The sequence below is a fragment of the Semicossyphus pulcher genome, unplaced genomic scaffold, assembly GCF_022749685.1.
Source record: "Semicossyphus pulcher isolate SPU_LCO1_2020_fin unplaced genomic scaffold, fSemPul1.0.p SCAF_19, whole genome shotgun sequence".
NCBI classification, from domain to species: Eukaryota; Metazoa; Chordata; class Actinopteri; order Labriformes; family Labridae; genus Semicossyphus; species Semicossyphus pulcher.
The window spans coordinates 1,405,001-1,422,500 of NW_027211692.1; the positions used below are offsets into that span (position 1 = coordinate 1,405,001).

At 43.3% G+C, this 17,500-nt stretch overlaps 1 protein-coding gene across 1 annotated transcript in view; it reads left to right on the forward strand.

The window, feature by feature from the left end:
* Positions 1-17,500, forward strand: part of LOC138597368 (latent-transforming growth factor beta-binding protein 4) — a 56,491-nt gene that overhangs the window by 10,764 nt on the left and 28,227 nt on the right. The window contains exons 2-5 of the mRNA XM_069668963.1: positions 1-8; positions 3,239-3,471; positions 10,356-10,559; positions 17,321-17,500. The exon at positions 1-8 is cut by the window's left edge and continues 910 nt beyond it; the exon at positions 17,321-17,500 is cut by the window's right edge and continues 78 nt beyond it. Coding sequence (XP_069525064.1) covers positions 1-8; positions 3,239-3,471; positions 10,356-10,559; positions 17,321-17,500 — 625 coding nt within the window. The remainder of the gene's footprint in view (positions 9-3,238; positions 3,472-10,355; positions 10,560-17,320) is intronic.

The window sequence follows — 17,500 nt, forward strand, 5'->3', positions numbered from 1 at the left end:
TCACTGAGGTAAAATAACTCTCATAATCTCTACTCCTTTTTACTGTTTACTTAATGTTACAACAGGTAGAGTGACTTTTTAGAGGAAGTGTTCAGAGTAAGCCTGCAGTTTTCTGTCCAGGCAGCAGGTGGAGCTCTTCCCCTGATAATACACACTGTAAATACTGTCCACCGTACTGCACACTGCAGGCTGGAGATTAAAAAGTGTTTCAGTCTGTAAATAATAACACAAACAAGGCAAAGACCTTTTTGTGAAAGAGGAAGATGATTTTTTAACCAGAAACAGACGTTACATCGCTCTCTGCAAACACACCAGACTCCACTGACAAGAAGAGTCATTCTTATTGCAGAACACACGAGTTAGCTTTTGGTGTTATTATGTTATTGTGGTGTTTTAATTATTTAGTTCAGATCCAGCACAACACCTGTATCACACAAAATATCTCAAACAAACTGAGTGATGGAGGCAGCTGTAGACCAGTAACTCCTGTGTTCTAAAGGGTAAAATGACTGTTTTTGTGAATGGAGTCTGGTGTCTTTGAAGAGACCGATGTAACGTCTGTTTCAGGTTTAAAAAAATCTTACTCTTAAGCAAACCTGCAGCCCTGGTTTAAATAAGACAAATAACTCTTTAATGCTACTTTATACTTGCATTACATTACATTTCAGCAACTTAACAGCTCGATGAAACAGCAAAGTTACACAATCCATGTTTGTGATAGACGACAGAAAGTAAAGAGGCTTCTTGTCCTCGTCTCAGAGAAGACGTTCAGAAGTTTTCTGTCTGTGTGTGAAACTAGATTCCCCTCAGAGACTCCTCAGTGTTAACACTCAACACAACCCTGAGTCAGAGGTGAAAGGTCACAGAGGTCAGGGGTTCAGAGCCAGGGTCAGGACGGACTGTGGGAAAATTCACCATATGGAGCTGATTGAGGAGGGATTCTGGGTAATCGAGACGCTTTTCAAAATTAAAACTAAGATGATAAACATGGACAGAAATGGACACCGTGTTAGCCATGTTAGCAGCTCTCTGAGGCTGTACATCTGCGTTGCGGTACTTTAAGCTAAAGCTAACACTATGATGCTAGCGTGCGTACAATGATAATGCTAACATGCTGGTGTTTAGCAGCTATGATGTTACCATGTTTAACATTTAGATTTAACATGTTAGCATGCTAACTTTTGCTAATTCTCAGTGAAACACGGCTGAGGCTGATGAGTTGTTATTCGTTTTTGCAGGTGTTTGGTCACAAACTAAGATAAAGTTAAGCTTTATTGATCCCCCACAGGGGAAATGTTCTTGTTACAACAGCTGAAAAAAAGGCAAATAAATAAAGTTCTCAAGTAATAAAAATGGACAAAGTACAGCTGGAAAAGTTTTAGACACATAAAAATACTGACAGATGAAAAGTCAGAGGAAAACCAAAGTTAACTTATCCAGAGGGTTACAAGAATGTCTGGATGACCCTCATTAATAGTTGTTTAGACATTTCACTATAAATCAGAAATAGAGTCGCACGTCCTTGCTAGAAACAATGTCCAAGGATTAGTCATTAGATTTTATCCTTTGGGATCCATCAGCCTCTGTACAAATTATCCCAAAAATCCGTCACAAATTGGTTAGATTTGCTAAATTTGGTTAAAATTTGGACAAGTTTGGACACATTTCCTGTCCTCTTGAGAAATAAAAAGATTAAAAGAGCGTGCTGTTAGAATATATTTCTCTGTTTCACTTAATCTATTCCAGAACCTAAAATGTGCTTCTCATAACCTTTCAGTTTTATCTGCACAATCCACCTTAACATTGTGTAACTCATAAAAAGAGACTCTCTTAACAAACCAGCAGCTGCAACATATGAGTTCAGATACACAACAGGAATGAAAAATAAACTCACATCAGACTGCAGGGCGTCTCTGAGCGTGTGTTAGATATCAGCTCCGGCCTCCAGTACAGATTAAAGTTTGTTCACTGAGCTGCTGCAGGTCTGTGTTTCATCAGACGATGACAATTTTATTTCTTCATTATTACATTATATAAAATTATTTCAGTCAAAAACACAGACTGTTTGTTTCCCCGAGAAAAATAACCCTCCCATATTACTCACTCCATTTTTGAACATTCCTACTTTCATAACAGGGCCGTTACATAAAATGATTATTTTCTTTTTTTTTGACTGTTTACTTGTAAATAACTCAATTAGTGCACTAAGTAACAAGGCAACTAACAAACAAGTTTTAAACACGATGGGTCCCTGGTTTCAGACTAAGACACAAGCAACTAGCTTGTTAAGCTAACTTTAGCTTCACACGTTTGTAGAAAGAACTTATTTTAAACAACAAACAACTGACATGATAACATGCTAAGAGACAGAGGCTAAAGCTAAGAGGTCCCAGTTGATGACTGATAACATGAAGAAAGGCCAAGGTTAAAGCTAACAGGTCCCAGGTCAAGATAACATGCTAAAAGACTGAGGCTAACGCTAACAAGACCCAGTACTTGATAACATGCTAAAGGACTGAGGCTAAAGCTAACCGGTCCCAGGTCAAGATAACATGCTAAAAGACTGAGGCTAACGCTAACAAGACCCAGTTCTTGATAACTTGCTAAAAGACTGAGGCTAAAGCTAACAGGTCCCAGGTCAAGATAACATGCTAAAAGACTGAGGCTAACGCTAACAAGACCCAGTTCTTGATAACATGCTAAAAGACTGAGGCTAACGCTAACAAGACCCAGTTCTTGATAACTTGCTAAAAGACTGAGGCTAAAGCTAACAGGTCCCAGGTCAAGATAACATGCTAAAAGACTGAGGTTAATGCTAACAGGACCCAGGTCATGATAACATGCTAAAAGACTGAGGCTAATGCTAACAGGACCCAGGTCATGATAACATGCTAAAAGACTGAGGCTAATGCTAACAGGACCCAGGTCATGATAACATGCTAAAAAGAGAAGATTTTTTCCTAAATCGCAGTTTAGATGTATTTAGATACAGTGTCAGCAGTAATGCTAAGTAATGCTAGTAAGTAATGCGACAAATTTACTCAGCATTTGTTTTGACTCATTTTTTTCAGTATAAATGTAAACAAATAATTTATGTAAATGTGTGTAAAAGTCTTAAGGGTGTATTTCATACACAGAATTCACCGCATTTATAAGCAGAAAAATTTGTATTTATTAGTATATTGTGTTTATATGGTGTATTATTGTTTATATTGTTTGTGCATTTTGATTGTAACAGTCTGAGGGAGGCCCAGGCAGTGTTGCTGAGGAAGACACTATCACGTGGAGGAAGAGGAGACAAGATGGCCGCTCTGCTCATGAAGCACATCGAGAAGGAGAGGAAGAAACTTCACGCTGTGAACTCCAACTATTCTGACGACTCCTCCTCCTCCTCATCCTCTAGAAAAACCAGCATGAAGACTTTTCACACTCAGAAGGGCCAGTACACCGTCTATTTCACTGCACCCACAGGTCAGCTAATGCACACGTCAACACTGTTAGCTAGCTTTAATGTTCAATTTGTATTGAATGACGGCTTTAATGCCTGGCTTAGAATTAAGGCAACTTTATAGCACTTTTCATGAACAGGCGATTCATTACAAGTGATTACAAGTTTTTAATTAAAAGAAAGAATTTAGGTAAGACTTGAAGTAGTAAAAAAAATTAGAGGCTAACAAACTAAAAGTCTAAAGCTATGCTAGCAGCTAGTGAAATTGAATTAAGGCTCAGTGATGCTTTAAGGTAACTAATATGCTCACTTAGTATGATAACAGGTTCACAATGACTGTGATTACATGCTAATGTCTGGCTAAATATTCACCGTGTTAATCATCTTGTTTATCGTGTTAGCATGCATTTGCTAATTAACTGAAAAGCCAACTGATGCTAGGAATGTCATTAGTGTTGCCAAATTAAGAATTGAAAATATTACAATGCTAACATGCTAATAGCACCAGATGAAAATCCCCAAAGTAATTACAATTCATCCTTAGGGAACACTGATGTCTTAACCATAGCTTGATTATAAGGGGAAAAAAGCATGCTAAGATTAGCATCTGTTTGTCTACTAAAATGTTCTGAATGCTGATTAGCTAGCTAACATTTAGTTCAGGTTAAGTGTCCACAAAATGGCTCAATGTAAGCTACAGTTAGCGTAAATGCTAGCTCTAGCTGATTACCACCTTCCCAGGATTTAGCTCTGGTTCTAACCAAGTTGTTTTTTAATGTAGAAGCTAAAGAAGAAAAGTTATTCAAAATATTATGTGAGTCAAAATGATAGAGGTGAGGTATTGACATGCTGGAATGATTTGATTTGTTTTAGCATGGATTGGTTTTCATGTGTTTTTTTCTTCATGATTTTAGAATATAAACACATCCCTCCATGACAGACCTCAGTATGACATGTCTAACGTTTATCTGGTGGTTGGGGTGAAGATATGAGAGCAGACATTATAATCAGGCCTGTTTGTACGTGTTAACACAGGCTTACTGTGTATTTAACGACATACCACAACACACGGGTCATTATTTTGTGTGATAACTTGTGTGAAGCTGATATGGTAGTGCTGAGAGATAAACTGCACACACACAGGTCATATCTGTCAGCCATACATTGTTGGGAAAAAAACAAGCTGAAGGTGATTTAATGGAGCTGGAATGTGTGTTTTTCAGTGTGAAAGCTTCAGATAAGGTGAATGTTAATACAGTGTCATAGTTCAGCCCTGATCACTGTGATTAGACCAGAACACAGTTCCTGTCATTGTCCAGCTTTAGAGAGAACGACTGAAAAACAAATTCAATTTAAAATGGAGGGATTGATCCCAGGACCCAGGTCATGACACCATGCTAACAGACTGAGGCTAAAGCTAACAGGTCCCAGGTCATGATGTAAAGCTAACAGAGTGAGGCTAATGCTTAAATAACCTAAGTCATGATGTAATGCTAACACGCTGACACCGAAAACCAGAGGTACCAGGTTGTGATATCTGGGATATGCTGAAAGTTTGAGTCTAAAGCTAAGGGGTCCCTGGTCATGCTGTAATGCTAACATATGGAGGCTTAAGCTAACGGGTTCCAGGTCGTGATATTACGCTAACAGACAGAGGCTCAAGCTAACAGGTTCTGGGTCATGATATCAGGCTAACAGACAGAGGCTCAAGCTAACGGGTTCCAGGTTGTGATATCATGCTAACAGACAGAGGCTCAAGCTAACGGGTTCCAGGTTGTGATATCATGCTAACAGACAGAGGCTCAAGCTAACAGGTTCTGGGTCATGATATCAGGCTAACAGACAGAGGCTCAAGCTAACGGGTTCCAGGTTGTGATATCATGCTAACAGACAGAGGCTCAAGCTAACAGGTTCCGGGTCATGACATCAGGCTAACAGACAGAGGCTCAAGCTAACGGGTTCCAGGTTGTGATATCATGCTAACAGACAGAGGCTCAAGCTAACAGGTTCCGGGTCATGACATCAGGCTAACAGACAGAGGCTCAAGCTAACGGGTTCTGGGCCATGATATCAGGCTAACAGACAGAGGCTCAAGCTAACAGGTTCTGGGTCATGACATCAGGCTAACAGACAGAGGCTCAAGCTAACGGGTTCTGGGCCATGATATCAGGCTAACAGACAGAGGCTCAAGCTAACAGGTTCTGGGTCATGACATCAGGCTAACAGACAGAGGCTCAAGCTAACGGGTTCCAGGTTGTGATATCATGCTAACAGACTGAGGATCAAGCTAACAGGTCCCAGGTCATGATGTAATACTAATACAATGAGGCAAAAGCTAACGGGGTTGTGTTAACCTCAGCGAACAGGCTCAAGCTAACGGGTTCTGGGCCATGATATCAGGCTAACAGACAGAGGCTCAAGCTAACAGGTTCCGGGTCATGATATCAGGCTAACAGACAGAGGCTCAAGCTAACGGGTTCCAGGTTGTGATATCATGCTAACAGACAGAGGCTCAAGCTAACGGGTTCCAGGTCATGATGTCATGCTTACATGATGAGGCTAGCGCTAACAGGCCCCATGTCATGATATAATGCTGATACGTTAAGGCTAAAAATCAGAGGTACCAGGTAGAGGCTAAAGCTAACAGGACCCAGGTTACATTACAAAACTGAGTCTTTTAGGATGATGACTTGCAAATGGCGTTTGGTGAATGTACCTTTGGCTAAACACACCTAACCTCATTAAGGCTTTAGTAAAGTGCAGTAAAGGAACATAGTAGCGTACAGTAAGACTGGCAGTAGAGTCCAGCAGAGTCTGCTGTGTTATAAAGTAAAGAGACAAACGTTCTGCAGGTCTTGAATGGTGGTTAATGTCGATGCTAAGGTGCTCAGTGTTTCTACTTTGTTCCACTGTTCATGTTTTTAGTTGTTCTGCTTCATTGATTCAGGCTTCACACTGGGTCCCTGTGTGTGTGTGTGTGTGTGTGTGTGTGTGTGTCGTGTCTGCAGTCAGGACATGAGCTCATAGACAAACAGCAGCAGGAACAACCAGCCTCTATTCCAATAAAACACCCCACAGGCGTCTGCACAGAGGGGCCTCTAAGGAGGGTCCGGGGTCCCTCAGGAAAACCAGAACCAGTTAAATCACACTTAGATTAGAGTTTCCATTTAGGTCCAAAATAATTAGGGTTTTATTATTAGTCTCATTTGTCTTTATTAATGTGACAAATATATTCATTTCTACAGCTGCAGTGTGTCTTTGTCACTTTTTGTCCTTTTTCTTGGGAGGACACCAAACTGTTTTCATTATGGCGCTGGCTCTTTGCCCGGGATGTTGTCGGGCAGAAGTCAAACTGCTGGAAACACACTTATGTATTAAATATGTGTAGAGGAGCGCTAAAGGGGCTATATGTTAGATTTTACATATATTCATCAAATTATTATCATCAAATATATTTTTTATTGCCAATGTGTGAAGGGATAGTAGAGGAACTGATAAATTGAGGCCCTAACAACCTGTGAGCTGATTTTTATGTAAAACACTCGGGTCGTTTTTTTCCGGGAAACAAGAGGATGTGACGACAACACGACACAACACAAGCTGTGAAATGGAGATGGATAATGGCAACGAACGACAGCACCCACAGCAACACCAACACAAATTACACACAAGAATAAAAACAAACATAAGTTTTATCTAGTGAAGCCCGTCTGACCAAACAGGAAGTGACTGACGTCAGGGGGAAAACTAGAGTCAATATCGGCAGGGCATGCGAATCATGGAGACCTTCGATTGCTTTTGGGGATCAAAACAGACCCACAACTTATTGTTGTCATAGAAACAAAACCCACGTGCAGCGTTCTCTCACCAGGTGCAGCGTTTTTTCTCTCACAGCACAAGAGCTTCATCCCAGCTCTCTGCAGCCGCCCCGCCCCGCCTGGCTAATGTTCGCTAATGCTTGTGATGAGTTGCTGGTTCGCTGGCGTAATTTGCCGTTTGGTTTTGAAGCACAATGCCAGAGTCATGCAGTGTCTTTATGTTAGAGCTAGTTGGCTAACCATAGCATGCTCGCTAATGTTATGACTACTGAAATACTATCAGAGTGTGTATGTCAGTTATCTCGCTTGACAAATAACTTCGCCAGCTAACATAACAAACGGTGTTGGTTTAGTAAATTATTTAGCAGAACAAAACAAATGTGTATAACTACTGATTGTTTTCTATTAACCAATATCATTGCATTACCTGCCTAGGCTAAGGTTAGCCAGCCAGCTGTAAGCTGGCAACAAGCTACCGTTAGCTTGTCTGCTATCACAGACGATTTGCCAGTTAGGCAACGTAGCAAAACACCGTCGAGTAGATAACATCAGCTAACTCACGCAGACTCCCGGGGCTGATCTGGCTGGTAATTGAGTAATTTGCTATTTGGTTACGAAGCACAACGCCAGATCCATGCAGTGTAGTTATGTTAGAGCTGGTTGGCTAACCTTAGCATGCTCGCGAACGTTATGACAACCAAAATACTATCAGAGAGTGTGTATGTCAGTGTTGTCAGCCTAGCTTGACAAATACATTATGCCGGTCAACATGATACCGGTCAGTGTAAACAGAGCCAATGAGTTCTGAGACTGAGCATGCTCAGTTTCGTGTGTCTTCGGCAAAAACCCCGGATGCTCGTTGATGCGTGCGAGTGTCCGCACGAGCGCGTACAAGAAGGTCGACTGCAGTTTCCTCAACAGCCGACCGTGTCGCTAGGAATGAGGATTTTCTGAAAGTTACACCTTAAGATTCCACTTCATAAAAACAAAGACATCAAAACCAGGAAAAAACATCTCAGACACGGCGTAAACTAACTTTGATTTATAAAGAGGAGATCCACGCTGTAAAACTGCGCTGCAAAGATTAAAAAAACATCCTTAAAAAAAGAGGTCAAACTCTGGATTCAAAATAAAAGCTCCAACAATTTATCCAGTCAAGTGTTTTCATGTGAAGCAGCAGCAGAAGAAAATGTTTTGTTAGCATTAGCATGTAAGCTAATGCAGCTTTAATGCAGCAGTAGGCAAGTGAACAGTAAACAGTGAGGCTGATTACAAACAGTAACTCTGGAATACATGCTGCACTGACCCAACGGCCCCTGCAGACGAAGTGTTTTCATCTGATGTCTGTCTGTGTGTGTGTGTGTGTGTGTGTGTGTGTGTGTGTGTGTGTGTGTGTGTGTGTGTGTGTGTGTCTGTGTGTGTGTGTGTTCATGTGAGGACTTCAGGACCTCAGATTAGCCCATAAATACAACAGAATAAATTCCCTGAAGAATCCCTCACACATTCACGAAAGAACACAAACTTCCCTCAGCATCACACACACACACACACACACACACACACACACACACTGCACCCCCACACCTCTTGTTACCACAGCTGTCCATCAGGCTTATTGTTGAACAGGATTTAACCTCTGACTGGTCGAGGCCACAGGATTTATTTACACACACATTGTCATTTCATGCTCGCCATGTCATTGTTAGCGCTTAGCCCAAAGCACTGCTGTGCTTAAGTAAAGCCTCACAGAGCTGCTTGTTAGCAGGACTGCACATTTAACTAGTTACCAAGCTAGCCCTAACAAGCCAGGTGTGGTGAGCACAGACACAGATAGCTGCTAATCAGTGCTAACATATAATAAGTGTAAAAACTGTGTGTGAGACGTGTTGGACGGTCTGTTAGTCCCATAAAGCGCACACACAGATTATCTGTCTGATATTTACATGAACAAATCTCCAAAAGGCTCCAACAGCACAAACACGGCCCAGAGGTTACGTTCAGTGACTGAGTTAGCTGAGGGGACACCTAGCAGACAGCTAGCAGCTCCCAGCTGTCACTCAAAGAGGCCACGCCCCTAATGCTGCATCACTTTAAGCCTTAATATAATGTAAACAGGTGAGTTGTATAAAGATTCTCCCCGTACAGTTGTCATGAAGAGAGAAATGAGCCATAGAGACCCAAACTGTTTTTTGTACCAGGCTGTAAACATGTTTATTTCTGCTGTAAAGTTTAACATGGGGCTCTATGGGGACTGACTCACTGCTGGAGGCAGCCTCAAGTGGACACCAGAGGAACTGCAGCTGTTGGTGCTACCAACGGTGGCTTGACCAAAAACAGAGCTAAGAGAGATAATATTGGACCTGAAGTCATCAGGTAGAGACAAACACCACTCAAAGTTCAGCATATTTTTCAGTGTTGAAGTGAGTTTTAGGACTTTCCTCTCACTGTGCAGTCAGGAGCTACTTTTAGCCCCGAGATGTTTTGTGAATGTCGACCCCTGAAACCCAAACCAGGGTTGCATCATCAGCCTGACATCCTCTACTGTTCTGAGGTCTGTTATGAAACTGTGTTCAGAGATACACGCTCTCTGCTCGCACCAAGACGCAGCCAATAAAGAAGAGAAGAGAGAGAGAGACATATACTAACCCCCCCTCTCTCTCTCTCTCTCTCTCTCTCTCTCTCTCGGTGTGGACTGATGGACCTGATCCCTGCTAAACATTTTGTTTGGAGCTGAGCCCAGTTCTGCACACTGCTTTCAATTATCTCTCTACCTCTCTCTCTCACTTTCTGCTCAGACACACTGTTGCTCGCTCGCTCACACACAGGGGTGTTTAGGGAAAAACAGAGTGCAGAGAGAGAGAGGGGGGAAGCTTTTATTCTTCGAAACTTTTGTCCTGCGACACACACTTCCACTCTACCACAGAGTAAGAAAGAGAGAGAGAGGGACGTGCGAGGTAGAGTTAGAGGGGAGAGGTTTGGGAGTTTGGACGATGCAACAGAAACTCTGACTGCAACTCTGAAAATGCTGCAGCCTCGACTCCGCTGTTTTCTGTCGTCCGTCCTCATCGTCGTCTTCTCTCCTCTGCCAGCTGATGGACAGACAGTCACAGGAGGAGGAGCAGGAGGAGGAGCGGAGAGGATCCAGGTGATGTTCACGCCGACCATCTGCAAGGTGCGCTGCAGCCAGGACCGATGTGTCAACTACTGCGAGCGAGGCAACGTGACCACGCTGTACAGCAGCAACGAGGGGGGAGGAAGGAGAGACAGCTCCCATGGACCGGGCTTCAGAGTCTGTAAGTGAACTTATTATCACTCATCATCCGACGTCTCGTCCTGGGCAGAGGGACTCACCTGCCCAAAGTGTATCAGCAGAGTCTGAAATACACCTGCAAGAGGCAAACAGTCAGAACTGTTAAATCTTCTATGTAGACAAAAGTGTTATTGTGTGCAAACACTCTGCAAACCAGAGAACTGAGTTTTAAACAGGATCAGAATCAGAATCAGGGTTGAGAGAATTTTGTCTTACTAAACGATAAAGCAGAGAGAAAACTCAAACTGTATCTCTAACATCTAAGTTAAATCTATTTTTGTAACAAAAGTCTGAACACATGTACGTCCTTAAACAGCAGAAAGTCTGTCACCTTCGTAAACGTGTCCGCAGCTGTTGATCTGCTGCAGGTTAAGGATTCTCTGAACATTATCAACCCCTTTGTGCATCACCCTGATGCACCAGTCACTGATTGTATGGTGAGCCGAGGGCACTTATTGCATCCTCCATCACATGAATCCTGCCTCAGACGCAGCCTCAGGTGGGTTTGGTGGAAGCAGGTGAGCCGGGCTTGGTGCTCTGTGAGTGGGAACCTCCTGCTGTGCTGCCTGGGCGTCAGGTAACGTCCACACTACTACCTCTTAATTTCAAAGACTCACCTTCAGAACAAATCCCTGAAAACACACACCACGTGATCTTTTACGTACACTGGCTCTGGTTCTTTCTCCCTAAATCGAACAATTATCAAATTCAAGCAGCTAGCATCGACATCAAGGTCAGCAGCGGCTGTATTCGTTACTCACGGTGAGTTAGCGGCTACAAAGCGAAGCTGGGGACGTTTGTTTTCTGTCAGAGTAAGGGTCACGTGACAGAGAAGCACACGTCTTTTGTGACCCAGCAGCGAGCGAAGGTGGTTGTCGGCGTCAGGATGATAGTGAAATGTAATATCATCTCTTGCTTGGACCACGATGAGGATCAGTTATTAAAATGTAATTTTCTAAAGTAGACTACAAACTTCATACCTGGACGTTTACTTGTATAACACCTTTAGCAGTAAACTCAAGCGGCTCAAACTCAGGCTTTAGTGATCTTTTGTGTTCTGTCTTGTCCTCCCGAAAGCCACTTAGTTCTTTGAGATTAAAACCAGATTTATACCAAAATACTAAAAACTCACTTCGCACACTCGATCAGATCAGGAAGACACCAAACAAGCAAACCCAGAGAAAGCAGGGTTCAGAAAACGTCAGTGTGTCGTCCAGATTTCTGCAGTTTAACTCAACATGTGAGGCTTCATGTGAAGCGTGTGAAGTTCCTCCAGCTGTGTCATGTGACCTGCAGCTGTTTGATGGTTGGCCGAGCTCGCCATCTGAAGCGGAGCCAGTGAATAGTTTTGGATTCTGATCTGATCCCAGGTCAGAGATATCAAATCAAATCCATCAGGGTGTTGGATTGATCTCCTCCCTTCCAGGCGGTCTCTGGTTTCAGCTCGTTCCTCTGAATCCTGCTGGATGATTCCTGCAGCTCGAAGCTCAGAACGCTTCATGTTCTCAGTCAAAGTCAGAGAGTCAGTGATCAACCTCTTGTGTTGGTGGAGTCTTTAAACTCTCTATTCAGCATAATCACACAGCGGCCATTTTCCTCTGATGTCACGCTAATGTCCGGAAAGCTCATATGGAGCTATCAGATGGATAATGTTGAACAGGCGTGGTCCAGTTTACAAATCATATATCCGTTTTCTTAGACAACATTGCAAAAGCTCAAAACAATATAATGACAGTGTTTTTCTTTACATTTTCTCTAAATGACTAAATAGAACGGCTGCAACATAATCCTTGATGGGTCAAAGGTCGTCCTCTAAAAGTTCTTGTTGTTTCCACTGACAGGCTCAGATTGTTCTTCTAAGTGTGTGACAACATGACAGAAAGGATCCCTACAGAGATAGACCTTTTTGTTACAGAGGAAGATGATTGTTTTAACCACACACAGACGTTACATCGCTCTCTGCAATTGTGATTTTAGCTTGCAGAACAGCAACTCTGTTCAGGAGTAAGATGCTTTTTTAATCACTAACAGCCATTACATCATTCTCCTCAAAGCCACCAGACTCCATTGACAAAAACAGGAATTTTAACTCACAGAGCATGGTGGTTGCTGGTCTACCTCCGGTTTGATCTGTTAGTTTGTTTGCCTAATGTCCACCCTAAAAGATTTTTCATCTTACCAGATGTAGAAAATGTGTGAGAGCCCACACATGACGATGTATAAACATGGTGGACGACGGGCAGGAAGAATTGGTGATGATAGTTTTTGGACTTTTTACTGAAAATGCAGGAAGAAAAAAGAACAAACTGTGGACGAAGTGGTGGAGACGGCGTGAACACGGGCTGCACGTGTTACTTTATGCTTCATGTTTGCTTGTGTCGCCATGGCTGCGGTTGTTGTGCTTCCTGCTTCAGTCAGCTCGCTTCCTGATTGGCTATCGTTTGGTTCCACGTGGTGTTCCACAGACTGCGTGCTCGGCTGTCCTTGGGGTTCCCCCCACACAGCAGGAGATCAGATCGTAAATATTGAACATGTTTAATATTTTCGATTTGAAATCGTGCAGCCACGACGTTCTTCCAAGCCAATCGGGGGAAGTAAAATGACTCTGAGCATCCCTCACACCACAGGAACATCTGGAGAGATCATCTTTAGAACAACTGAAAATGGAGACTTGGCTTATGTTTGTCAGAAGGAGGAATCAGGCCCAAAATCAGCCGGATTATATTGTAGCGTGGACCCCGCTTAACACAGCTCCTTTGACCTGTTCTGCCAGGTAAAATCTCTTTTAATGTTACTGGAATTGGAATGAATTCAGTTTATACGACTTCCAACCTGAAACACAACAGGACATTTTCCTTCTGCTGGCAGCTTTTGAGCTTCTCACCCTGAGTTTACAAAGACAAAAATGGCCGCCATGTGGATATGTTGGATCGCGGACTCTTCCCTGAACACAATCATGACGAACACATGAACCACTTTAAAGATGAAAACAGTCAGAAGGTCTAGAAATCAGCACGTGCGCAGGACTCCAACAGGAAGCATTTACTGAGCATGCTCTAACCCGTGACCCTCTATTGGCTCTATGTGTCATGAATGGGACGCCATCTTGGATTATGTTATCCAGTTTTTCTTTCTTTACATATATTTTACTGATCTGTCACTAGCTGTAATCGTTGCACTCTCCTGCTTCATTATTTTAAAGTTACCAACTGATAAATGATCTCCTTCTGCTGTTTATGTTCCTGCAAAGAGTTTGAGCTGCAGACCAGAGAGAGAAACAAAGAGAGGAACAAGAGGAGACACAGGGAGGAGGAACACCACTGACATATGGCTTTCATTTATCATTAAGTTAACCCTCACACACACACACACACACACACACACACACACACACATGTGCCCAGGATATTTTGTCGGTGATGTGTGAATGTTTAAACTAGAGGTGAGGTAAGACTGGACGGTAACACACACACACTCACAATCGCACACATAACGAGGGAGGTGGTGGTGACATCATAGGGTCAAAAGGTCACCAACCCCCCCCCATCCAGCCTCTAACAGTTTGTTTTTCACTTGGGACACATGGAAGATTCCCTTACCTGTGTGTGTGTGTGTGTGTGTGTGTGTGTGTGTGTGTGTGCCTCTTCCTGTCGACATCTTCTCCCTTTGTCCTCTTTCTTCTTCGCTTCTCTGTTACCCATTCTTTCCATTGTGCCCCCCATCTCCCCCTTTGCCCCAAATGTAAGTGTAGAAACAGTGTGTGAGACGTGTTGGACGGTCTGTTCGTCCAATAAAGCACACACAGATTATCTGTCTGATATTTACATGAACAAATCTCCAAAAGGCTCCAACAGCACAAACACGGCTCAGAGGTTACGTTCAGTGACTGAGTTAGCTGAGGGGACACCTAGCAGACAGCTAGCAGCTCCCAGCTGTCACTCAAAGAGGCCACGCCCCTAATGATGCATCACTGTAAGCCTTAATATAATGTAAACAGGTGAGCTGTATAAAGATTCTCCCCGTACAGTTGTCATGAAGAGAGAAATGAGCTATAGAGACCCAAACTGTTTTTTGTACCAGGCTGTAAACATGTTTATTTCTGCTGTAAAGTTTAACATGGGGCTCTATGGGGACTGACTCACTGCTGGAGACAGCCTCAAGTGGACACCAGAGGAACTGCAGCTGTTTGGTTGGCTGGTTGGCTTCGTTCTCGTCCCTGGAGGTTTCTCCATGTAAAAACAAACTGCACTCCCTGTTCATCAGCAAACAGCAGATAGACACACTAGCTGCTGAACTCAAAGGAGCATTTAGCAGCTAAAGAGACCGATGTTTCCCTCAGGAGGTGGAGACCAAAACAGAGCTAAAAGAGACTCAACATGAATGATCATGTTTCTGTCTGTGTACTGGATGTAGATGTAGACATCTGTTTGCTTACATGTTACACGACTACTCTATAAGCCGCTAAAATGACAGATGTCGTGTTGTGTATGGAGTGCTGATGTGACCACAGAGCTCTCAAAATGAATCATAGTTTCTTTCTGTTTAATCTCTCGTTCTGTTTATATCATGTCATCTATTTAATCTCTTTTTATTTATGCCTGTGCACTCCTTTTTTCCATCTCACTGTTTCTTCTTCTGCCCCAGTTTCCTCCAAACTGTGTGTGAGAGCTGATGCAGGCCATCTGTAGGGCGATGTCCGGGATAATAATTAGGTCACTGTGTTTACACCAACACACACGCAGCATCTCAGAGTGTGTGTGTGTGTGTGTGTGTGTGTGTGTGTGTGTGTGTGTGTGTGTGTGTGTGTAATGTTTCATAAGACATGATGGAGAATGAACAAACATTTCACATGGAAGATTTACTCTCTTTAAAGGGTGTGGACATGAACACACACAGTTTTAACATTGAACAAATGGATGCACACACACACACACACACACACACACACACACACACACACGCACACACACACACACACACATACACGCACACACACACACACACACACGCACACACACACAGAAGATGACTTACAGAAGATGTTACTTGAACACAGTGCTATTTAAACGGCACCGCTAATTGGAGCACTAAGACCTAACAGTGACATAATCCAGCTTGTGGTTGGTTTAGCAACAAGATATAATAAAAACAAGATGGAGGACAGCGTGGTCAGTCTCTCACTGCGTCCCGATTGAAGTCAATAAATAGGGAAAATCTGGAGGGACATCTGGTCATATTTCAAAGTAATAAAACATATTAGATAACTTATTATATTCCAACAACAGCTAACATTAGCATCCAACGACTGTCTAGCTAACCTAACTGTCTGATAGTGTTACCTGTTAGGAGAGCAAAGCTGTAAAGTAACACAGTAGTATGAATGCATCCTTCTGATAACAGCATTAGGTCTCCACCCTGAACCCCAGTGAACCTAACGAGCATGTCTTTGGACTGTGGGAGGAAGCCGGAGTACCCGGAGGGAACCCACGCATGCACGGGGAGAACATGCAGACTCCACACAGAAAGGCCCACTACGTCTGAACCGGGAATCGAACCAGTAACCCTCTAGCTGTGAGGCGACCTCTTGAAGGGCAAACACAAGAAAAAGTGGCAAGATCCTCCAACTGTTCTCCGGTCAGAAAAATAATTTTCTTTAGTTCCTGGAACTTAATTTGTGTTCTGCTCAGGAGGTGGAACTTTTCAGTATCTAAGCAGTATTCAGAAAATGTTTGTGTGTTTGTCGAGGGAACGCTTCTCTGCATTCTGGGCCGACATGAATTAATCATATTTAAACAAATATCAGTTTATTTCAAACTGTGAGCTGTTCTGGGGCTGCACCTGGTGCTACAGCTGCAGGTTTCCTTCCTCCTGCAAAGATTTCTGGGTAATATCAGCTCATTAGCAGCAGTTGAACTCTGGGTAACAATACAGCAGCATCCTGTCGCAGGCGCTCAAACAGGAAGTAGGAAGTTTGCTGGCTGGTTCAGCTGGCGCCCGGTCCGCTTTCACCTCCGTTCCATCAGGGCAGCCAGCTTTGTTTGATTTCCAAACACCACCTGACCTCATAATGGACTCTCTGGTCTCTTAGCAACAGAGGAGAGGGGCCACACCCAACAACACCTCCCAGAATGCATCTGTGTAGCAGCTTGAAAGTAAACAGTAGAGAGTGTTGTGAAATGGACAGAGAGTGTTTCCAGGCCGGCAGTAAACATGATGGATGTGTGTTAGTGTTGGCCTCAGACCTGCGTGTGTGTGTGTGTGTGTGTGTGTGTGTGTGTGTGTGTGTGTGTGTGTGTGTGTGTGTGATGTAGCCTGTTACTAACTGGTGTGAACAGAAAATAAGTGCTTCTTGTGAGCTGTTCGTGTCCGACTGACACAATCTGAAGTCAGATTTTAGGTCAAAATGTTTTTTGTATTTTTTGAAACATTAAGAGAAACGTCTGTCTCACTTCTTTTGTCCGTTAGAGCAGTCAACACAAACTAAACTCTTTGGTATTACCATCGATGACAAAATATTATTTGTTTGTTGCACATCTCCTTCATCGTCACCTCGTTTCGACCTGTAATAACTGACTTTAAGTCCAAGTGTTTGCTGCAAGCTGCAGACAGAATATTGACATGACATGTAAACAAACAATACCCAGACTCATCTGTGTACTTGCTTCCCTCATGACTCTAGATAATGAAGGGGGTCCAAACTATTAAACCAAGCTGGTCTGATCAGGCCTTTGTGTCCCCCTGCAGTCCTCTGTCCTCTGCTCTGTAAGAACGGAGGCGTCTGCCTGCAGAAGGATCGCTGTCTCTGTCCGCCAAACTTCACCGGGAAGTTCTGTCAGATCCTCGTCGCCCCCACGGCTGTCGCTGCCGCCGCCTCGCCGCCCTCCTCAACCAATGAGATTGTCAAGCCTGCCCAGCTCTCTGCCA